The following is a 23140-nucleotide window of genomic DNA, read 5'->3' as shown; positions in this document are numbered from 1 at the left end:
CTGCCTTGGCCCCCAGTCCCCACGCCCCCTCCCCCCACCCCCACCCCAGCTATGATTTGCACTAGTGGATGAAAGAGGCACTACATCATGGGATGAACATTGTAAAGTGTTACAGTATCCTTTGGGTAGATTCTGAGAAGGGACTCGAATGGAAAGCATCAACACTCCATGCTTCAGCAGGCTTTGGGGAGCTCCGGGGGCAGGTCAGTGGCGGACACGCGGTATTGCACCTTGGTGTTGGTGATGGCGCCGTGCTTTTGGCGCAAGTGAAGACGCAGCTGGCTTTTGTGACGGAAATGCAGGTTGCACTTCTCACACTGAAGGAAAATCAGAGGCAAACTGTTAGCTGTCACCAACCCCAGGAACGTATCATTGCTCGAAGACCCAGAGAGGGAGATTCTCCCTGTGAGGGATCTGGGCAGCTCTTCCCTCTGGAAGGCCAGGTTAAGAATTCAGGCTCCAGCTAAGCGATAAGTAAGCTTTGTGCAAATGTCCCTTCGCTGTTTTCTAAAGCGGTGAAGTGTTGCTCCTGCTCTTCCCCAGCCAAGCACATCATTTCTCTCCATGGGCCTTGGCTTTCCCTTCAGTGAAGGACTGAGTCGACATGCTCTGCAGGTCACTCTTAACTCGACATTGGTGCATCTAAACTTCTAGCAAATATTTATTGTACTCTACTGTGTGCCAAAGACTATCCTGACACTTGAGCGAATTTGTTAACTGAATACAACGACTCCGTGGGATAGGTACTATTATCAGGCTCATTTTACAGATGAGCAAATAAGGGTATTGAGGGGAAAACTAATTTGCCCAAGAACAAAAAGCAAGTGAGAAGATACTCACTCAGGGACTGATAAACAAGTGGATGAAAACACCTACATTTTGCAGGTTCCCATTTGTGATATGGGTTAACCACTCATTGGTTCGTTCTTGTGTCCATCACTATCGACGGTGATACCACAAACCCACCAGGGCAGTGTCATTGAACACAGTGGTTTCCACGCCTATAAACCGTAGGACTCTCTTTTCAAATTCAATAGAAACTCAAAAGGTAAAAGAGGCTGTGGGGTTGACTGAAAGAGCCCAGTCTGAAAACTGCTCACCTACAGCATCCTTATCCTTTTACACAGAAAGAAAATTGTGGTCCCCCGAGAGAGGGTCAGGCTTGCCTATGGCCCTAAAAAGGGTTGGTGTCAGAGTCAGAATAAGAACCAGATATCCCAGCAGCCCGGCCAGTATCTCTCCCCTCTATAGCAGAGATAGAAAACTATTTTTAACCGGGAAAGAGCCGGATAGTGAATATATCACAATGATGACTCTGCCCCTGTGGTAGGAAAGTCCCCATGGATAATATGTAAACAAATGAACATGGCTGTGTCCCAATAAAACTTTGCTTATGGACATTGAAAATTAAATTTTATGTAATTTGCACATGTCACAAAATATTATTTCTCCATCTTGTAGCCATTTAAAGATATTAAAACCTAGCTCATGAAGTGCTCAAAAATTAGCCCGCAAGCCATGGTTGGCTGAAACCCTCCTCCAGAACACTAGGATTCCAATGGCCCATTCCTGGTACCCTGCTGTGTAGCTGGCCACCTGCTCCTTCTTATAATGGCCTTTTCCCTGCCTTTTTTTTCTTTTTTTTTTTTTTTTAAAGATTTTATTTATTTATTTGAGAGAGAGAATGAGAGACAGAGAGCACGAGAGGGAAGAGGGTCAGAGGGAGAAGCAGACCCCCTGCTGAGCAGGGAGCCCGATGTGGGACTCGATCCCAGGACTCCAGGATCATGACCTGAGCCGAAGGCAGTCGCTTAACCAACTGAGCCACCCAGGCGCCCCTGCCTTTTTTTTCTTATATCACCACATTTTCCTGATTCTCCTCCCACTCCTATGGCTGCCCCTTCTCAAATACCTTAGGTCCTCTTAAGTAGACAGCTAGTCCAGCATAGAGGCATACTGTAAGAAGCTAATTAGTGTGGAATGAATGAATGATTCCAAAATCAATGTATCTATAGTTTGGAACTCTTTCTTAGGGCCCAGGTCACCTAGCCCAGTATCCCCACTTTACAGATGAGCAAACTGAGACACAGCCAATGTCCAGCAGCGTGTCTGACAACCAGCCCTAAACCAGGTCTCAGGGCCATTAGTTCAGTGGTCATCCCACCGTGTGCTTGAGATTGGAGCAAACAGTTCTGCTGCCTGCCCCTCCCCCCCAAGCCCCTCCCAGGCCAGCGGATGGCCACAAGAGGCTCACATACATGGTAAGGTTTCTCTCCTGTGTGGATTCGCAGGTGGCTCTTCAGGGTCTGAAGGTGCCGGAAACGGGTGCCACAGATTTCACAGGGATAGGGCTTCTCGCCAGTGTGGATGAGCACGTGGGCACGGAGGTGGGCCACCTGAATGGAAGAGCGAAGCATGAGAGGCTCTGTTGGGGTGGGCTGTGACCCCCTCCCCCGGGAGCCCCCTCATCAGCATACAGAGGCCGAGGGATCTTTTCCCCACGGCCCCGCTCACTTGTACAAATCTGGCTCCACAGGTTTCGCATTTGTAGGGCTTCTCTCCAGAGTGAATCCGAGTATGGGTTTTCAGGTTGGCTGGTCGGTTGAACTGGGCTCCACAAATGTTACAACGATAGGGTTTCTCACCTATTCCCGAAAGAAAGGGAACAAAGAAAGCTATATCTGACGGAGGTCTCCACAGTCCCGGGTCCCTGGATCTCAGAGCAAACTGCCCTTCCTGGGCCACCTCAGCTTTCTCTCCTTTGGAAGATGTCTGAGAGAGGATCCAGGGGGCCTACCACTTTCTTGCCCTTGCCAAGCACACACCATACCACCACAGGCTGCAGGCGGCCAGGGTCAAGGAGCAGGCTGGGGCAGAGGGGACACAACACTGGGGGTGGGACAGGGAGTGGGGGGAGGTTCCAAGAGGCCTTTGAAACAGCTATGTCATTAAGATCATCTAACTGCAGACTTGGACAAGTCACTCTCCTTCTCTGGACCTCAGTTTCCCTCTCCGGAACTTGAGGGGTGAATTTAGATGACAGAGTCAGTCTCTTCCAGCTCTTCCCTAGGACTAGACTGATTCAGGAATCAAGCCCTTCACCAGGAAGAGACAATCAGGCTGCTCTAGTTTCTCTTTTAGAAAAAACATGCTTTTCTGCTTGTGGGAACGACAGCTGGATTCCATTTGCAAGAAGCCTGGGGCCTGAGTCAGAGTAGATGCTCAGGCTGGGGAAGCCAATAGAAGGGCTGAGCCTTCCTTCGTGGAAAGTTTCTGGGATAATGGACACCAAGAGAGGGTCAACTGTGGACAACAGTCGGGTTATTAGAAGCTACCTGGTAAAGGAATGTGAGTTGATAAGGAGCAAGCCCTGAGAGGAAATCAAGAGGCTTTTAATTTTTTTTTCTGGAGTAACAAAAACCCTATCTACTTTGCCTCTCTCAGCCTTGGTTGCTTCGCTTGTGCGTTGGGATTAACAATTCTGCCGCACAACGCTAGAGAAGCAGGACAGAGTGCCTCGGAGAAAAGACAAAGAACACAGGGAGTGGAGGAGTCGCCAGGCAAAGACAAGACAGGGTTAGGCCCACATCCAGATCAGAGCAGGGCCTGCTCCCTGCCCGCCGGGGGAACAAGGCCCCACACTGCTTTCTCTAGGGTCCTCCCCCCATCCCGCTCCCAGGAACCCTGCCCAGCTGTGGCGGGGGGGGGGGAGGGGGCATACCCGTGTGGACGGTCTTGTGGCTGGCGAGGTTGCCCTTGTAGCGGAAGGAGGCCTGGCAGCGGTCACACTTGTAGGGTTTGTCACTGTGGGTCTGCAGCGTGTGTCTCTTGAGTGAGGCCTCCTCAGAGAAGCGGCAGTCACACTCATTGCAAAAGAAGGCCCCGTTCTCTGTCGGAGGTGGGCGGGGGGACGGGACACCACCGTTAGAAAGGGAAGGGAGGTAGGGCTCTAAGGCCACTCCCCTTTGCAGTTGCCCTCAGGGCCATATGGAACCCCCAAGCTCCAGCCACCCGACATTCCGGGCCTGTGCGAGTTTTATGTTTCTGAGCATTTAGAGTCTCCGTCATGGAGGAGAAAGGGGACAGAGTTGAATACTAAGGTACAGAGGGGAAGCTCAAACCCACAGCTACCCATATGGCCTGGGCCAACTTCAGGAAAGCTCAGCAGGGCTCCTCCTTCTCTAGAGAGCTCTGAGAACTGACTTTTCTTCTCAGTTCATTGTTTTATTTACATCCATACACAGGAGCCCTCGAGCAAGACCCTTCACCTCTCTGAGCCTATCTGTGTCTCTATCTCCAAAATCAGGGTAGCCAGCCCCCAGGCTGCCCACCTCACAGGAGCACACTGTGTACCACAAAGTGTTCTAGGAATGTGAGGTATAAAATCCAATGGTACGTGGAGGCCATTGAAGGAGGAAGTAACCGTGAACAGGGTCACCCTGTATCTCTCTGGATTTCATGTCCCCCAAACACTTCTATGATATTGGGAGAGCCAACAAGGATGGAAGTAGAAACGGCAGCCCAGAGAAAAGGGACTGGATGCAGAGAAAAGGCAAATAGCCAGGGGGACAGGCGGGGACAGTCCCTGCTCTCCCAACTACACGTCCACAACCCTGTGCCAAATCTCACGGTGTAAGTAACTGATTTTTCCCTTCTGTTAGAACATTTTGAGAATGACATGTCACGGGGGCTCACCCCCGATTAGGTATGACTGGGCTATCTTACTGCAGCCAGAGCTTGAGGGAAAAGACAGACTTTCTTATCTAATAAAAACTGGGGATGCCAATCACAGAGTGTCCAAAACTTCAGTTTAATAATTCAGCTCAACTAACCTAATTCAGCTAACGTCAGCTGAGCACCTACTCCATGTTAGAAACTCCCTCGGACCTATGGGAGACACAGGCACGAGGAAGGTCAGGGGCTTGTCCTTACAGAACGCATGGCCCAGCAGGGGGGGCCGACCCAGGTCAGTCCTGGCAGTTGGGTCCCGAGGGACTGAGGAAGCTCTGGGAGTTAGAGCCGCTCCCCCAGGCTACCTTGGCTACAGTGCAGGTGAAAAGGGGGTCATTCTCTGTTACCCCAGACTAACTCCAATACCTCATCCCTTGCTCAGATCAGCCTGATTCAAGAGGTCAAGAGTGGGGGGACGGGCCGGTGATTTTAAGGGCCAGTGACCTTCCAGTCGGGGACTTCTCCCAATCAGTGACAAGAGCATAAGTGAAATGGAAACGCAAACCCCACAGAGCAGAGGCAGGGTCCTTCCTTCTCCCCGGGAAGGGACTCACCACAGCTGGAATCCGAGTACTCAGACTGGGTCTCTCCCATCTCCTCGGGGAATGTGGGGCCAGCAGTGTGGAGGCACATCTCTGCATGCTGCGGGGACTGAGAGCCGCACGACGTGCACTTGGGGGGGTGCAAGTAGAGCGGTGAGTGGCTCTCGCTGTTGCTGCGGGGGGAGCCTGTCAGGGACCTGTGGGCAGGAGGAAAGAGAAAGAGAGCCTCAGCAGCTGGAGAGGGTAAAGCACTCCACCTGGCCTGGATGCTGCCCCTTCGTTCCCATGCTCAGGTGAACCCAGAGGCCAGAGCTGGGCCACCTCCCTCTGGATTCGGGGCCACAAAGTTATCCTTGAGCCCACCTCCAAACAGTGTATGCCCTGAGATCACTGATGTTAATATGCTTCCTTACTGAGGCCAATTCAGTCAGTGGACACTTACTCCACACCCATAATATACCCAGTATTCAGGCAAGAAAGGACACAGCCCCCGCGTCCATCGGAAGAAGTGACCCCCGTGGGAAGCCCTGACCCCAGGCCCAGACCCCCTCTGAAAGCACCTGTTGACGATGTTATTGAGCCGGCTGGCCTGTGGGATGGTGGAGTCCTCCCCGCTGACGCTGAGCTTGGTTGGGGACTGGAGGTCAAGGCTCTCGGGCTCCATGGGTGGCTGGCAGGCCGGTGGGGCGGTGTAGGCTCGAGGGGAGAGGCGGCCCAGCTCGGCCTGCTCGGGTCCCTCTGGTTTGGCATTCTGGTTGAGGCTGTTGAGCACAATGAACTTGTATTTCTTCCAGTTGCAGGCTTTGGGGTCGGTGGGGCTCTTGGCTGGAGGTGAACCAGAGGTCTGGAGGATGCAGGCATTCTTGCTACTGCAGGACTCCGTGGGCGAGTTGGGCTGGCAGTCGGACTTCTGGGGGCTCTGGGGGCTGACCAGACCCTTGCGGTTCAGGGGTGCACTGGGGGGCTCGAAATGCAGGGCGATCTCATCCTCTGAGGAGGGCCTCTCTTCCTCCTTGCCAGCCTTGTCACAGGGGAAGTACGGGGCATTCCGGGCCGAGGGGGCGGCAGGCTTGGGGCCCTCGGCCACGCCGTAGTGCATGTCACTGCGCGTCTCCTCTGGGGCTGCCTCCTTGGGTGAGTAGATGCTGCTGTGGCATACACTGGGAGTTCTCTCCAGGGCCGGCCGGCTGTAGTCGCCAGGGACGGGCCTGGCACTATCGCAGGGGTGGGCCCGCTCCTTAGGGAAGGGGTTGGCCACAGGCATCCGGGCATCCCGCAGCTCCTCGTCAGAGAAGAGGAAGCTGCTGACAGGTAGGTGACTGTAGACGGGGTAAGAGGCCGGCGGGGTGGACAGGCCACTGTACAGGCTGGGGGCGAAGGCCCTGCTCTCGCACCCCGGGGCGTTCCTCAGCGGTAGGTTATTCTCCACCACCTCACGACCCCGATAGGCCATGATGTCTTGGGGCATCAGCATCCGGCTATTCAGAAACTCTTCACGGGGAGGCTTGATGGCAGGAACCATCTCTGCTTCACTGCAGGAGAAAACAGAGAGGAGACCCGGGCCTCCAAATGAGAACTGTTGAACAGAGGACTTTCTGAGCGACACTGGTGTTATGTAGCCACATTTGTGCTTGGTCAGCTAGACATGAGGGATGTGGCTCTGGAATAGGGAAATCCTTGCAGTCACAAGGCTTTTATGCTAGAAATCTAGCAAGCTAGCCCGCAGTGCGGGAGACTGGACCCAGACAAGGGCAGCAAGTCAGCCCCACAAGCTGTGCCCGCTTAGACATGCGATCACATGTTTAAGCCACATTCTGTGTATATGTGCGTGAATCTGTAATTCTTCAGATATTACAGAATGTAAAGCTTTCAGAGCCCTTAGTTCATCCATGCAAAATCCTGCAAAGGAAGAAAGGCATTACTGTCTCCATTTTACACACATGGAAATGGAGGCTCAGGGAAAGAAGAAGTTACACAATGCATGTTCAGAGAGTCACAGACAAACTGGTGGCCCATGGGAGAAGGGACTCAGCCTGTAAGCTGCCTAGAGTCTTGGGAGGAGTTTTCTTTGGAGCACCGGCAGCAGCCAGACCTGCTTTCCAATCCCAGTTGGGCCACTTAGCGGCAATGGGCCCTGGAGCAAGTTGCTTCACCCCTCCAAGCACAAGGCCTGACCCAGAGAAAGTACTCGAAAATGACCGCGATGATGACCTCGCTACCATTATCACCCACAGGAGACAACAAGCTCTCACTGCACATACTTGAAGGGACGTTATGTGGGGGAAAAATAGGCCAGCTCACCATGATCACAGTTAACAGAGCTGGAACCAATGAGTGAAGGTTAAGAGGGCCAGATTTCAACTCGCCATCAAGAGGAGCTTTCTAACGGTCCGAGGTAGTCAGTGCGGCTCTGGGAACACTGGGTTCCTGGCTCCTGGAGGTGATCAAACAGAGGCTGGAAACCCTCCTGTTTCATAAGGGAGGCAATCACCCTAGAACAGCCGAATCAAATGGTGCTAAAAAAGTAAAGCCCCAAGTTTCTGTTCCACTTAGCAAAGCCCTTCACTTTGTGGGCTCTCAGGTTCCCCCCTTTAAATGATGGTCATGTCCGACCGGCCTTCAAGGACGGGATTAGACCCAGTGAACTCAATTTAATTCAATAAATGTCCTCTCTTGTAGGAGTGGGGCAACATAAAAGATGAGAAAAGCAGCCCACAGTCTGGTGGGGGAACTAAGGCACATATGCAAATCATTATAATAGAAGTCTAAAGGAGAACTAAAACACATATGCAAATAGTGAAAATAGAAGGAAGGTCTGAAGGACAGGCAGATGGCTTAGGGATACAGAGGGAGAGCTGAGGGAGGAAGAGTGGCAATTGGAAAACGTCCACAGAGGAGCCCGCTTCCAAGCTTGGCCTGGCGGGATGGGTGGGAGGAAAGGGCCCATCCGACGAACGAAGAAAGCAAGAGGGGAATGAATGCACAGGGCATATCTGGATAGCAGAGCAAGAATTAAGAAGGCAGAAGTGTGCAAAAGCTAGCGGAAACGTAGGCTGTGGCATATTGTAGAGGATATGCATGCATTATCAAGGATTTCAGATGTCTTCCACTCCCAAGGGCTTCTCCCTCCATGGCAGCTCACCTGGCCTTGATAAACTTCCGGCAAGTGTCCACAACGTGCTCCATCTGCAGGTACATTGCCGTGGCCATCACGGCCATGATGTTGCCCTCCCGCAGATTGAGCCGGGACGTGTACATGAAGTCCAGGAGGATGCAGAACCCCTCAGGGTTGATCTCAGGATCCAGGTTGATCACACTCAGGTTACACTTCAGCTGGTCCGTGAAGATGCTATAGAACAGGCCACTATAACAGAAACACACGTGTCACAAGAACGGACAGGACTGGCGATCAATTACAGTTGGTGTCAAGGCTCAGCTCCTCTTCCCTGGGCCTCGCTCCAGAATTTCCACAGCAATTAATAATAACTGCCATTTACGAAGAGCTTACTAAATACCAGAGAGTCATTAAGCACTTTACATACATTATCCTGTGTTCCTCACAACCTTGCAAGGTAGATATTATCACTCTCCCCTCTACAAATGGGGGAACCGAGATCAGAAGGTAAATGATGTTCTCAGAGTCACAGAAGCTATTTTCCTTATCGTCTTAACTGCATGGATTACCAGAGTGAAATTTAGCACTCATTTGCAGTAACCATTTTTAGTCTATAACTTTGAGATAAGCATTTCTCTTCCTATTCCAACACATGATCCTTATTTTTAAAGTGTCATTGTCTGTTTTTAGAAGCAACTTGGGTATCGACGATAAATAAATAAAATGGTGCCTACATCTACAGTCTACTGATTTTCTAAAAGTCCGCAGACTTCCATAAGGTCAGTATTCCTAGGAGACACAAGTCAAACCTCAAGCTGTGCCTCCAGGGACCATGTTGTCTGGTAGAGGAAAGAAGGCTCACTTATAAGTCAGGATTCCGGCTGGCATCTCAATGCTGCTCTTTCTGAATGGGTTGCCAGAAGTGAGCCAGACTTTAACCAGTAAGTAGCTGTGTAACCTTGGGCAAGCTACTTAACTTCTCTGCACCCTAGTTTCCTTCCCTGCAAAGCAGGAACAACAGAGTCTACCTGACAGGGTCGTGCATGCCTGGCACAGAGTAAGCTCTAGGTTAGCATTTTCTGTTACTTTTATATCTCTGTAAACCTCTGTTCTTGTCACTACTAAAACACAGGCGTTTGCTGTAGAGCTTGAGTAAGCTCTCTTCTGGCAGTAGAGACCCCCGACTTTACATCAGCTCACCTATCTGTACCTTCGTTTTATTGTCTATCAAAGGGAAGTAATTATGCCTCCATAACACGGAAGGCCACTGCAGAGATTCAGGGAGCTGATGTAATGTGAACTAGCTCCAAAAACTTGAAATACTCAACAAATAGGAAGAATCGGCTGGCTCTCTCTCCCTAACTTACACACATAGCCTGAAACACCCATGGAAAGATAGCCACAGGATAAAATACATGCAGTTATAGAGTAAAAGGGCAAAAGACTTCAAATTCACTTGCTTCAAATACCGAAAAAGCCCCTTTCACTTCTCCTTTCTTCACTGGTTAACTGAAGCTATTCTCTGTGTTTGTTCCAAACACATCCTTTCTTGAGACAGTCTACCATTTCTGCTCCCTCTCTTCCCACAGAACAGAAACTCTTTCTTCTCCAAACGTGTGTTCATTCATTCATTTCCTGGGAACCTGCTCCACCAGGCCACATGCGCTGGCAGTCTGGAGACAAACGAGACATAATTCTAAACACAGCAAAAGGCCCACTCGATCTGCCTTGCTACCTGCCCACACCATCACGCCCTTCTATACAACCGTCTTCCCCTCCCGGCCCCTCACCTGCAGGCCATGAGGACTGTCTTATGGGCTCTGAACTGCTCACGGCTCACCACGATGACAACATCAGTCAAGATGTCGCGGCTCCGGAGGCGATTGAGGTTGAGAAGAACGTCACTGGCATGGCGGGTGAACTGGATACAGCTGTCAGCCGGGGACGCCATTTTGTCTTCACCTGGAAAGAAAAGGGTCAAAATCTTGTTGCATTCTCAGAACCTGATTCCTGCTCTACCAGGGCTGTGAAGACAGGTGGCGCAGCATGCTAACACACCAAGGCCCCTTGTGTTGGGTCTTTGACCCATTTGTGGGCCCATCTCTGGGCACTACTGTTCACATCTGTAAGATGGGAAAAAGAATCTTTCTCTAACAAGTTGGAATAGAAAGCCCTTTCGGGGAAAGCGGAAGTGAATGAATATTTGTAGAGTGCTTTTCCCACATACCCAGTACTCCGCCAAGTGCGGAGAGGCAGTGAGGGTGAGAAACCACGATTTGAAGGTTAGCACGCCAGCTTTATCTTTTGCTAGCTGTGTGACTTGGGGCAGATTGTTTACTGTTCCTGGGCTTTGGTTTCCCAAAATGGGAGGAGTAATACCTATGTGGTTGTAAAATTTAGAGATCTGTGCCTGGTCCATAGCAGGTTCTCAAAAATCGCAGCTATTCTCGTCAGGATCTCATTTCATTATCCCAGCCACCATCTGTTTCTTCCTCTTTTAGGCTTTACAATTGTCTGAATGTACTTCGAGCTCCTGGCACATTGCTGGTGCATAGTAGGTGGCTACATTGGCTCGGAACCAAGAAATGAGTGAGGGTATGAATGATCACAGCACAGTTAAGATAGTCTAACACAGGGGTAAATGGGTGAGGGAGAGGGACTCGGCCATCCTTTCTCTCATCTCACGAAAAGTGGCCAAGTTCACAGCAACACATGCATCGGCAAAGTCAAAGGAAACAGTTTGTCCACAAAATTTTAAAGTATATAATTAGATTTACTTACCCAATGCCTTGATTCACAGTCCAAAATTTTGCTTAAAATCTGCAGGGAAGAGAAAAAAGCAAACAGAAATTGATTCCATGAATGTTAGATTGTCCACTATAGTCTTATTTTAGGACACACGTATTTAGTTTTCCTTTGATAGCTGCAGCTTGCCAGCTGGAGCGGTTTTACCACAAGCTAGCAAACATTTTTCCAGCTCTGCTCTTACGGCAACAACAGGCACCCGAAGCTATGCGATAGTCATGTTTTTGCCCTGAGTACTGGGAACACAACTGCATACGTTAATTATATGTACACATACACATGTAGTTCCTTTGTCAAAGTAGAAAATGCATACCATCCAAAGGCCACTTGTGTTCATGGGAAAGAAAAATAGAAGAAAAGTGGTTCTTTCAATATTAATGAGAATGGTCCTTCAGGGGCCTAAGAACTCTGGACAATCTCCAAAACCTGCTAAAATATTATCTTTCGAGTCTTAGAATGATTTCTCAAGGTCTACTATCCCTATTTCACTGGTGACGAAACTGAGGCTCAGGGGTTCAAGTGGCTTGGGTAGGACAAAAAGCCAGGCAGTAATTCCTGATTGTCTGAACATTTAAGACTAAATACAGGATCTGCAGAATACACCCAGAGATGGCGTGTCTATGCTTTCCTTGAGTATCTTTGCCTTTTTCAAAGTTTCCTCTTCTTTCCCTCCTGGGTCTAAGACTAGATAGAAGGCTACAAACTTCCAAGTTTGTGCTCCCCCTGCTGGTCAAAGATTTAACTGCGTGCTTTAGCTAAGAACTGGCCAGGGAGCACTCAGGAAGTTATGTACCCGCTCCAAATTTTTGTTTCTCTAAAACAAAATAATTTCAAAGCACAGGTGGAAGACTCTCATTTATGATCACATGTAGGCTGCAAAACAAAACAATATCTGAATCCTCTTCCACTCCCCCCCCACCTTTTTTTTTTTTTTAAAGCATAGCTCTTTAGAGCTATTTTCCGGGTAAAGGGGCCTGAGGCCAGGGAGGTCATGTTGGGCCACGTAGATGGTTAGTGGCCCAGCCCTCGGTCTTCTGGCTCAAATTCCTGTCCCTTTTCCAAATCAGCCTACGTGCTGTAGAACATGCAAGACAGCACCCTAATGTGGGTGAATCTCATTTTTAAGTTCTTTCCCCCACACAAACACTTTGCCCCCATTCCAGTCTGCTGAATCTTACCAAATGAGCACTCTAAAATGAGAGGTTTCCTTGAGTCTGTAACCAAACACTCTGACATTTCTCTGTGGTCCCAAGTGCCAGTCACTCAATCCCATCGGCTTCAAGGTTAGTGTGTGCATGTGAGTGAGTGAGGATGAGGGAAGGGGATGGCTGAAGGGAGAGGACAGAAAGAGACAAAAGAACCTATTTCCTCCTCTCCCATCCTAACTCAAGATGGGCAAAGAGAGATACACTAGATCGGTCCTAACCAAAGTTCAGTGATTGTCTCTGTTGAAAAAGAATGCTGAAGACACATGAGAGCTTCATTTATAAACCATCTCCTCTTCCCCCATGAAAGACATCCCTAAACACTTCTGGAATACCTAAGGCTGTCCTTTAGCCAGCTTCAACCACCAGCTCGCTTGTGAATTCCCAGTCACAGACTTTTGGAACCATGGGAAGCCCAGATTTGCCATTTCACCTTGGCAAGTGGCAATGACTCATTCCATATGCAGATTGAAACAAACAAGCAAAACATTCCCCATTCCCAGGGGTCTACTTGTCAGCCTGGCCCTGGGGCTGGGCCATTTTCATCCTCCGCCTCTGCCCGGCTTGGGCAAAAACAAATGCACATCTGCTGAGGTCCACATCCCTATTAAGTCCACTCCTTCTTCAGCTAGCTCTAGCTTCGGAGGCGCGCCACAGCTAGTGAGTGTGTGTTATGGTGGATGTGGGAAACCATGCCTCCCTCTAGATGCTGCAAGTGTGGAAGCACCTAGCAGCTGCTTTGGTTCTTACAGACCACTCAGCCCTTTCCCAACCATTACTGTATGGGATCCTTATAACAGCCCTGATTAACTGAGAAGGTCACTGAGGCTCCACCGGATAAGCCTCGCCCAAGACTGAAAGCTAATCTCCAGCAAAGTCCTGGACAAACTCCGTCACCTAGCTTCAGCCATCCCACCCATGCCACGCGCAATACTCATAACACGAAAACACCTGCCAAGAGAGCAGGGCTGTCAAAGAGAAACTGACAACTGCAAGGGCCCAGACCTGGACTCTCGGGATCACCAATCCTGCCCCAGCCGCAGTAACCATCAAGCCAGACCTAAACGTGGTCTTTCCACCCACACACTTTCTCTCTTCTGCCTTTTCAAAAATCTCTGGATTTGCAATTAGGCACCTTGAGGAGAAGGCAGATCTTTTAAAGGAGTTGGAGAAGAAAAAAGAGGGACCCTTCCCTCTAAAAAAGGCAGAGGGAAGAGAAGACAGCAGAAGACGAAGGCGGAGAGACAAGAAAAGAGGTGAGAGAAGGACAAGAGGCGAGGTTAAGAGCTAGAGTGAGCCAATACGAAAGCCCCCATCCATCCCTTTCCCCTGGCTCCTCCACTCGGCGGGCACTAAGCAGCCGTTTCCTCTCGCGCTCGCATACAGGGACACAAACCCGAGCCCTGCGCTCCGCGGCAAGCCCGGGCTAGATTCGCCCACCCCGACCTTACCGTACCTACCCGCCAGGGACCGCCCACCCCCGGGCGTTCTGCGGGCACCGCTGCCCATCTGTCGCGAAGCCCCCGCAGGCGCGTCGGAGGCCCCGTGGTGAGATCGTGGCAGCCCTTAATTTGGCTACATTCAAATAAAACGTTTCGAGCACTTCGGTAGCTAACATTGTGTGTGCTTTTTTTTTTTTTTTTTCCTGTTACGCCGTCAAGGCAGGGGGTAGTGAGGGGAATGGCACAGCCCTCTCATTCCCGGAATGTAGTCGATCTCAGCTCAGCGGATTTCACAGAACACTCTGCCTATCGCCGGCTCCAAAGAGAAGTAACTTTCCAGGAAGCTGCCGGCCCTCGACGGCCGCCAGGATCGCCGCCTGCGCCGCGAGGGCCGCCGGGGATTCACCCGGGGGAGGGGGGGCGCGCCCGGGGAGGCTCGCGGGGAATAGGCACACTTTCCCCTAAATCCCTCGCCGGCGCCCGATCGAGTACTCAGTTCACCCGGGCCAACCCTTACACATAACAGTTTTTATAAATGGGGAAAGTCGCACAAGTTAGTAGCAGAGTCAGTCTAGAACCTAGGAATTCGGGTCCAATCTGAGGTTCATTTTATGACTTCAAATTGCCCAATTCTAGCCTCTGTTTGCCTAATGCGTCATTTATTTATTTTTGCTTTTTGCTTTTAGCTTGCCTCCGCCCCCTTTAAGAGGGTGGTTGGGTCAGGCGTCAAGGTCAAAAAGATGGGAGTCCCTAGGGCTGAGGGTCTCCATCCAGCGCGCGCCAGACGACTTGTAGGAAAACCAAACCGAAAGCCCCTTCCGCCTACGTTGGCAAGTCGGGGAACCCTGCTAGCCTCGGTTTCCGCCCAAAGTCTTTAGAATAGGAGCTCCCAGGCCGAACCTGGCCAAGTTTCGGGATTTCGGAATCCGATTTCCCCGAAACCGTAGAGACCCGGTAAGGATTCCGCAGAGGCCGGGGCGCTGACCCGAGCACGCACGGGCGCGCTCCAAGGACGCCTCGCTTTCTCTGGGCCTTCCTTGGAATTATAACCCCTGGGCGCCCTCTCCTAATTGGTCCTAGTAGTGGGCTCCGAGAGGAATTTTCCGGGGCGGGAGGCTCGAAAGACTCAGCGCCTAAGGCCGCAGTCCAGTCCTAAAAGTGGCGGGTGGCGTCACACTGCGCCGCGCATCCCATCAGCGGCGGAGGCGGGGTCAGGGCCGTCGGTAAAGACTGGGCCTCGTCGGCCTCATAAAGTCATACTTTGAGACTTTCTTACCCCTTCGCCGGGTGGAATAAAGGTGAAAGCGAAGGTTGAAATTTAATATGGAATGGGGTGAGTATCTAGGAAGGGAAGTTAAAATTACGTACATGCACTTAATGGAAATTAGGATTCCCGTGGTTCCGGGAGCTCAAACCTAATCATGTCTTACCGCTGCTAAACACTAGAGAGAGCCCTCCATCAAGGCTTGAAACCGACAACCCGCATGTAGCCCCGCCTCTCCTTCCCATTGACCTACTTTAGACACAGTCTCCAGATTTGGAGAATGCCTTTCGCACAGCCTCCCCCCCCCACCCACCGCGTCCCTTCTCTAATCCCGGCCTGCCGTTGGATTATTGGTAATCTAATAACTCCAATAACTCGCCGAGAAATCCAAAGAAGAATCTGGAAGTGCAAAGCACTGTTTAGGGGTAGGAACTAGGAATTTTAATAAGGCTGGAGCTGCCGTAGTGAAACCAGCATCAGGGCTCCTGCCGGAGCGCTCCCTTTCTGCGCAGCGGCTCAGCTAACTAGCTGCTCCAGTTGAGCCACGGTGGTCCAGCGGTAGGGGGTGGGGTTAAACCGCGCCGTTGTTTTTGTTTTAAGGGTGAAACACTCTTCGCTCTCTTGACTGGAGGGCGGGAGGGCGGAGGAGACGACAATAAATGAAAGCGAATTTGATAACGCGGTAGCCTCGGCAGTCGCTTTGGGTGACCGAGGTGTTCGGGGACATTATGTCCTGACTTTATTTCTATCACGTTTCCTGCCAATAGAGCTCTTTCAAGCCTGCAAGCTTCTAGGAAATGCAATAAAATAGAGGGATGTGTTTTATCATCAAGATCTGAAGAGGAGCTGCAGAAGGGACGCTCCCCATGCGCCCAGCTCGCGACAGCCTTCCAGAAAGAGCCGGCAGACAATGCCAGCAAACCACGTCCCCGAGCAAAGATATCTCGGCCATCCGGGCTGGACTGGGCTCTGCCTTTGCAAAAAGGCTGCCGGGGGAGGGGAGCGGCATGATGTCCCCAACCAAACAATGCCTTTAAAAATCCGATCTGGACAAAAGTCAGCCAAGGTCTTTATTCACGTTAATGAAGATGGAAGGCACTAACTGTCCTTGGAAAGCGATGAGTCAAACTTGACCACTCTTCAAACACATCCCCAGATTCGTTTCCAACCCGAACAGAGGCGCGTTTCTCCGACGCGGCCTCCGACTGCTCCTGCAGTGGGAGAGGCTGAACTCGATTTCCTCGGACCAGGGCGGTGGAGACCGCAGCATCTCCCAAGAGTGTGCGCGCCGGCGGTCGTCGCTAGGGGTCGCCGGCACCCCTACGCGCCTTTGCCATCTTAAGTTTTGAACTCCGAAAAAATAAAACTTTGCTTAATAAGAAGCTATTGTGGCCCAAATTCTATGAGGATTACACCCTGCCTGTCCATATGACCCCCACCCCCCCCCCCCCCGACACACACACACACACACACACACACACACACACACAACAATTGATCTCTCGCCAAGCCACTAAGCAGTTTGGAAGGAAGGGGAAGAGGGTGATTTCAGAATCCAAATGTGAGCCTCGGGCTCTGCAAGTCTAGGGACTGGGATTTAATCATCCATTAACACAGGCACACCCCTCAAGATCTGGGACCTTCACCCCTCAGCACTGCGGTAGGCTTCCTGTATCTGTCACTGAAAATCTTATGCCATATTTTCTAGAATTCCTCCAAGACATCTGGGGAGCTGTTCCCAGCTACGCTGATGTGAGACATTAAAATCGTGGGTCTCTCTTACTGCTGCTCCTTTCTCTTAGATACTTCAAGGGAGCGGAGATACACTCGCCTTTGACTTTAAGTCACTGGCCTGGAATTCAGAAGGTAAAAATCTGGTCCCAGTTAGGGTACTAACTCACCAGCAACAGGCCCCCCTCATGAGGCCACCTGTTTTCTCAACTGTAAAGTTTTATGTCCTAGAGCCTCCAAGCGTCCCTCCCACTACCCACTTCACCCAGGGAGACGCCACAGTGACAGAAAGATAGTGTGTTCAAAACGGGTTATCTTACTAAGGTTCTCTTAGGGAGGCACATGCCGCTCGCTGAGCGACCGTGGACAGGGCAAGCATCTAGAGGCTTCCGAATTTTCATCCACCTTACCAAAATTTTGGAGGTCAGATGTCATCCTCATTGGATGTTGCCCTCCTCTGTCAGCCCTAGCACCTGGTAGGGATACTTGGAGATCCGAAGGTGACAGGGTCGGTCCACCGCCCCAGGCGCGGGGGGGGGGGGGGGGGGAACTCTGCTAGGATCTACCACTAGGTGGCAGACTCAGTCCGTTCGAAAATCACCGCGCAGCCACAGCCTTCCACAACCGACTGCCCCCCCCCACTTTTTTTTTTTTTTTTTTTTGGATCTGTTAGCGGGAGGAGGTTGCCTCTATAAGCAACGCTGCAAAACATTTAATTTACTGGATGTAATTCCGTTCTTCCCGATGCTCACTCCTCTAGTAACCACAACGCGGTCTCTGGAGCAGGGTTCATGTATTATACGTTGATTTTTCCAGCCCGAAAGGCTGAATGTATTAGAAGGGAAGGAAAGGGTGCGCTTGTCTTCAAAAAGCAGAAGGTATTAGCAGAGCTTCTTGCCAAACACTGGTTGACCAGCAAAGAAAGTCGTGAATAAACTCTTGATCCCCACGGAGAAAGGGGGCCCTGGAGGCCAAGGGCAGGGTTCCGCCCAGGTTTACAGGGCTCGCTAAAGGCGGAGGGTGGGGAAAGGGGGGCTGAGTTTTGTCTTTTGGCGGGGCTGCTGGTCACAGGCTGGGAGGCGGGGAGAACTGGGAAGAGCCATTCCTGGCTTCCAGTGGGGCGAAGAGAAAGGGGCCGGCTTCGCCACTACACAGCACCCTCGCTCGGATCACTGCGGCGGCATTCCCACTTGTTGCGCAGTGCAGGAAGCCGGCACGCGCCACACTACTTCGACTCCCAGAAGGCTCCAAACGCAGCTACGGACCAGCCTACCATTGCCCCACGCCACAAACCTCCGTCCCCAACCCAGCCCCCCAGTAGACACCACTATCACCGACAGCAAAACTACAGGACTTCCCATCACTGGTTTGTTTTTACACCGAGACATTCCTCCTTATCTCAGTGTCAGACTAGTAACAGAATTCAGGTGCTCTGAGAAGTCAAGTCCAAGGGGGAAGGAGGCTACCTCCGTCTGGAGAACTCACCTACTTCAAGCCAACTAGGCAATCCTCCCCGACCGCGCGCGCGCGCGCGCGCACACACAAACACACACTCACACACACACACACTCGAACTTCTTTGCCTCTTATGACACTCTCCTAGCTGGAAAGCAACGCTTTTCCACCCCATTTGAGAAATCAACTACAAAGTTCTTTTTTTAAAGTTAGTTTTATCTCCCCTTTCTAAAGAAAAAAAAATCCTCATAAGGTCATTTCACAATGTTTTTCAAATATTTGACTTTTGCAAATAGAGTTTCACCCACCAAGGGGTGGCGCTGCCGCACTACCTCCTCTGAATCTCTTCAAGTTTTTCACAATAAAGTGGGTTGTGAGTGTGGCTACTGGGCAGGGGAGAGAGGGAAGGAAGGATTTTGACATCTAGTCCTGGCTACCATTTACTCAACCAATAACTGGAACTCTTCAAGGCTCAGCAAACGACAGCTTAAGAGTTTAGAGTCCCATCCCTGTCCAGCAAACCCAGAATAAATTGGAGAGTCTTTTCAAGAAAGCATGGGGTAAAACCCTTCACAATTGAGCACAGAAGAAAAGGCCAATTGGAGAATTCCCTCTTCTGGCTTCCTTCTCCTTCAAGCTGCCCAGTTTACCAACAGCTTCTGGCCTTATTGTCACTATCAACAGACCCTTAAAAATCAGCCAGTGCTTGGGCCTGCAGTATTGGAAAGTCTTCCAAATAGGATATTGGAAACTTCTATTTATAAGTGGGGGGAGGGGGAATATTTCCCATCTACAGGTTTCTATTTCAGCCTGAGGACCCAACTGGAGTCATTTTAGCAAGGGAATGCCCATCTCCTAGTGCTCTCTTTCCATTTCCTCCTCCCCCCAGAGACAATATTCTTTCTCCATACCCCCCCCAAAAGGTATATATTTTAAAGCAAGAATGTGATTTCACCTCATTCCTTTGAGCTCATGTTTGCTACCTCCAGGAATAGCATGTGGACTAGGGCCAGATGAACTTCAACTTGGGCTGCAGATTTACGAGGCTCTGTTCCAGTGCCAAAGGCTCTTGGTAGTAAATAGTGAGCAAAATAGATACCTGTCTCCTGACAGGTCTTGCCGGCCCCCCTCTTATTTTTTTAAGTTATTTATTAAAACCACACACACCTTGCAAAGAAAAAGGGAAACTGGCAGTCTCTGTAGAGGAAGCTGGTGGCACTGCTCAGAGCCACAAACTGTATTTCTAAACAGCCCTTTCCCTGGTTCCCTCTGTCCTGCCCCAGTTTTTTGGTTTTTTGGTTTGGTTTTGTTTTGTTTTTGACAGAAAAAAAAAAAAAAGCATCTATTGATACTTTACTTAAAAAAAAAGTAGAGTTACAAGATTTTCCTCCTGGAAACTATAAACTGAATGAGGGAAAAAAAATCCATAAAAGATTAAATCAGTTTCCTGTGGCTACTGGTGGTGGGGGAGATGACCAGCTCTCTGTGGTGGTCAGGAACCCAGTAACAGCTCTGGACTTTCAGTACCCTATTTGGGGTCCTTCTCCCGGTTCAGCTGCTGGACCCCCACCACCACCTCTTAAGCACTGCAAAGGGGGGCACCCCATAAAAGGGGTCTTTTTCATTCTTCTTCTTCTTCTTTTTTTTAATCTATTGGGTTGTGTTTTTGTTTTCCATGGGGGACCTTTAAAACTCATTATTGTAACACTAGATCCATTTTTCGCCAGAGTTCCAATAACACGGCATCATAAAGGCAACGCAATCCACAGTTCTCAAGACACTGACCACGGTCACTACCTCTCGCAGCGGGGTGGCCCCTAGCTCCCGCTGCCCAAGAGCGCAGCCCATTTCCGAGGCTCCAACTCCCCACCGGCTCCCGCCCCGGGCCGCCGCCGCCGCCGCCTTCCCCCATTCTTACTCCCTCGAGGAGAGCCACAGGTTGCAAATCCAACCAACCTCGCAATCCGTTTTTGCAAAATCACTCACAAAGATCTCCCTTTCGCGCCCGCGCCCCCTCCTCCCGCGCCGGGTCCCTCATCCAGGGCCACAGCGTGCCCTTCTCTCCTCCCGGGTCTTGCACGTAGGAACGCGGGCTGGGGCTGTTTGTTTTTCCCCTCGCCCCGTGCAAGGACCTCGGGAACCTGAAGCCTGACGTCGGCTACTCTCCGGTCTGCAGTTGTCTTTTTACAAAGCTCGCACCATGGGAAAAAATAAGACAAAATTTAGGAGAGGCGGGGGAACAGCCATTGGGAGCTAACACCGAGTCACGCAGCGCCCAAAACACAAACACCGCGACCGCCAGAAATCCCGCCACCTTCCCGCTTGGCTGGGCCGTCCTGTGAAGGTTCCCGGAGTCCCCGCACGCTAAACGGCACCGCAGGTGCAAACGCGCACCCCTTTGCCACCCACCCCCCAAATCCCTGTCCCGCCACCAGCCTCTCTCCTCAGGATGGGGAGAGGGAGCGCGCGGGGTTTCCCGACTCCCTCGACTGCAACCAAGAAAGAATAATTTTCAAAGTATTCAACATCCCCGCCCCCAGGCAAGCTAAACCTCCCCCAAAACACAGGGTAAGGGGACACCAAAACACTCGGATCTCGTTAGGAAGATCGCGGCTCTAAAAGGAAATAGTAGAAACGATACTTCAACTGGGCTTGGGGGGGGGGGGGAGAGAAAAACAAAACCCGAGGAGTTCGCTTGCATTTTTCCTCCCAAATCTCGGCTCCGAGGCAGGGAATCTAGAGGAGCGAGGCCGGTGGAAGGGAGCCAGCGGGGCGAGCGAGCGGGCAGCCTCCCTCCTCGCCTCCCGGAGTCACCAAGAAGGACGGGAGAGGAGAAGGAAGGAGAGGCGAGGGAGAGGAGGAGGGAGGGAGGGAAGGGGAGGCAGAAGCGAGGGAGCGAGGAAGGCAGTTTGCAAGCGAGAAAAGAGGGAAAAAACACAGCCGCCCGAATCCAGCGAGATCACAAGCCGTACGCAAGCAGCAGCAGAAAGAGCGAGAGCGCGAGCGCGCGTCCTCTCCGTCGTCTGGGGCCAGACAGCCCCCAGACTTGCCCGGAGCACCCCCCAAACACTGTCTCGTCCTCTGGGCTCCGGCCGCCCCCTAATTCCCCTCCTTCCTCTCCTCCACCTCCTTTTCCAAAACCAAAACAACACAAGGGAGGGTGGCAAAAGCCTCCCCAAACCGGCCGATGCACTCAAAGACAACAAGAATAAAATAATAAATATATAAAAATCTATATCCTAGAGTGGGAGAGACGTGGGACTAATCTTCGGCATTTATTTTAACACCTGACAGCTAGAATAAATAAATATATACATTTATATCAATAGATACACATAGGAAACTTGGAGCCAAAGCATTTGGCAAGAGCGGAAAAAAAAAGAATTAAAAGGTAAAATAATGATCATGAGCAGCGGCGGCGGCAGCGGCACCAGCGGCACCAGCGGCGGCGGCGGCAGCAGCAGCAGCGGCAGCAGCAACAGCAATAATCACCTGGTGTCCGGCCTTTCCTAGAAACTTCTTGCATCACCACTTCTAAGAACCCCAGTTCTAAGAATCAACAGAGCTCAATTCTCGGAATTTGAGCTGCGGACTTTACCACTGCTACGTGGCAGGGGAGGACTCGGTGTCAGCTCTCCGGGACTTTTGCCTCTTTGGGCCCATGGAAAGCCCTCAAAGCCACGGTGTTTTTCCAGTTCCCGGAAGATTTCGAGGTCCTCAGCGGCTGGGCGTCTCGGATTTGGAGGTTCCGGTTCGAGGCTCGAGGGGCCAGACGGCGTCCCTCCCTCCCGGGGCCCCGCACGATGGTACGGCCTGCTCCGCCAGCGTCACGTGGGCGCCCCCTCTGTGACGTCGGCGTCTTCGCTGTAGCAAAGCTCGGCCTCTGGAATTCTGAGAACTAATTTGCTATTCGGTGACATAAGAGGGGGAGTGCGCTTTGCTTTCCCGGGGTCTGGGGCTAATTCCTCCTCTCTTACCCATAAACTCAGCTCCTCGAGCTAAATACACAAAAGGGAGCGAGAGGTTCGACCCGTTGGAAAAAGTCTGTTATATATAGTAGCTTTAGAGGCGAGTGAGAGAAAAAAACAATAAACACCACAGCTCTTTCCAGCTAGAATATTAGGCACCACGAGAAAAATATTTGCCAAGCAGTTTTCGGTGGGTTCGTTTGCTTTATTTTATTTGGGACGTTTTTTGGTTTTGTTTTGTTTTTTCCTCGTTGATGTGGTTGGTTGGGATTTTTGGATGGTTGTATGATGATTTTCGGATTTTTTTTTTTTTTTTTTGCTTCTGATTTTTGCCTTTTGTAAGTTTGTGGTGTTACGTAAATAGTAGGATCCCGCATCGGTTGGATTTTGTTTCGTGTGAGTGTGCCTTTTTTCCCTATCTAATCTCTCAAGCATTTTAAAGAGGATGTGTTATTTTAATATTGATACTATTGAAAGCAGCTTCAATTTTTGATCGCATGTAACAATCCCAACCCCCACTTTTTTTTGGGGGGGGTGCAATTTTCTCCTTCTCTTTGGACTTTTTACTGAGAGGAGGCTCTCCTGCACTTGAGGGACATGTTCAAAGGATTTGTTTTGGTTTGGTTTGTTTCTTTCCAGGACAGCGAGTGGTGGGTTTACTCTTTCTGTTATTGTTGACTGTTAGGAAATTTTTTGTTGAAGGAAACGTGTGTGTATTTGGGTATGTGTACGCGTGTGTTCTACAAAATTATGTGAGCCAAATACATGTTTGTGTTTTGCTTTTTCTTAAGGTCTTGATCCCCCGCGCCCCCCCCCCCCCCCCCCCCCCTTCCCACGTCGGTGTAAAAAAAATCTCTTCTGTCTGTGTTTAAGAGATCAGCC

At 50.8% G+C, this 23140-nt stretch overlaps 1 protein-coding gene across 3 annotated transcripts; it reads right to left on the bottom strand.

Moving 5' to 3' along the window:
• Positions 1 to 49: 49 nt before the first annotated feature.
• On the bottom strand, positions 50 to 22027 carry BCL6 (BCL6 transcription repressor). 3 transcript variants are annotated; one of them, XM_032406925.1, is made up of 10 exons: positions 21783 to 22027; positions 11170 to 11208; positions 10179 to 10350; positions 8416 to 8637; positions 5834 to 6805; positions 5286 to 5470; positions 3722 to 3889; positions 2515 to 2645; positions 2259 to 2396; positions 50 to 317 (listed from the first exon to the last, which is right to left on the bottom strand). In XM_032406925.1, exons 3-10 carry the CDS (start codon positions 10337 to 10339, stop codon positions 174 to 176), a joined length of 2121 nt encoding a protein of 706 aa, XP_032262816.1. In that variant the 5' UTR covers positions 10340 to 10350; positions 11170 to 11208; positions 21783 to 22027; the 3' UTR covers positions 50 to 173. The 3 variants fall into 3 exon arrangements, with proteins under 3 accessions (XP_032262816.1, XP_032262818.1, XP_032262817.1); XM_032406927.1 differs by lacking the exon at positions 21783 to 22027 and adding an exon at positions 13859 to 16511; XM_032406926.1 differs by lacking the exon at positions 21783 to 22027 and adding an exon at positions 12372 to 13844.
• Between the last annotated feature and the right edge of the window lie 1113 nt (positions 22028 to 23140).

This window comes from Phoca vitulina, unplaced genomic scaffold, assembly GCF_004348235.1.
Source record: "Phoca vitulina isolate PV1807 unplaced genomic scaffold, GSC_HSeal_1.0 scaffold8, whole genome shotgun sequence".
In the NCBI taxonomy this organism is placed as follows: Eukaryota; Metazoa; Chordata; class Mammalia; order Carnivora; family Phocidae; genus Phoca; species Phoca vitulina.
Note: the sequence above shows the minus strand (reverse complement) of the source record. Positions and strands in the feature narration are given on the sequence as shown.

What these genes read in the sequence shown, in the direction of transcription:
- BCL6 (XM_032406925.1), bottom strand. Translation starts at nt 10,339, where the DNA reads ATGGCGTCCCCGGCTGACAGCTGTATCCAGTTCACCCGCCATGCCAGT. An exon ending in ACAGTCCTCATGGCCTGCAG is followed by an intron (nt 8,638 to 10,178) that starts GTGAGGGGCCGG and finishes TTTCTGTTATAG; the next exon opens with TGGCCTGTTCTATAGCATCT. An exon ending in CAGGAGAGAAACCTTACCAT is followed by an intron (nt 318 to 2,258) that starts GTATGTGAGCCT and finishes ATTTTCCTTCAG; the next exon opens with TGTGAGAAGTGCAACCTGCA.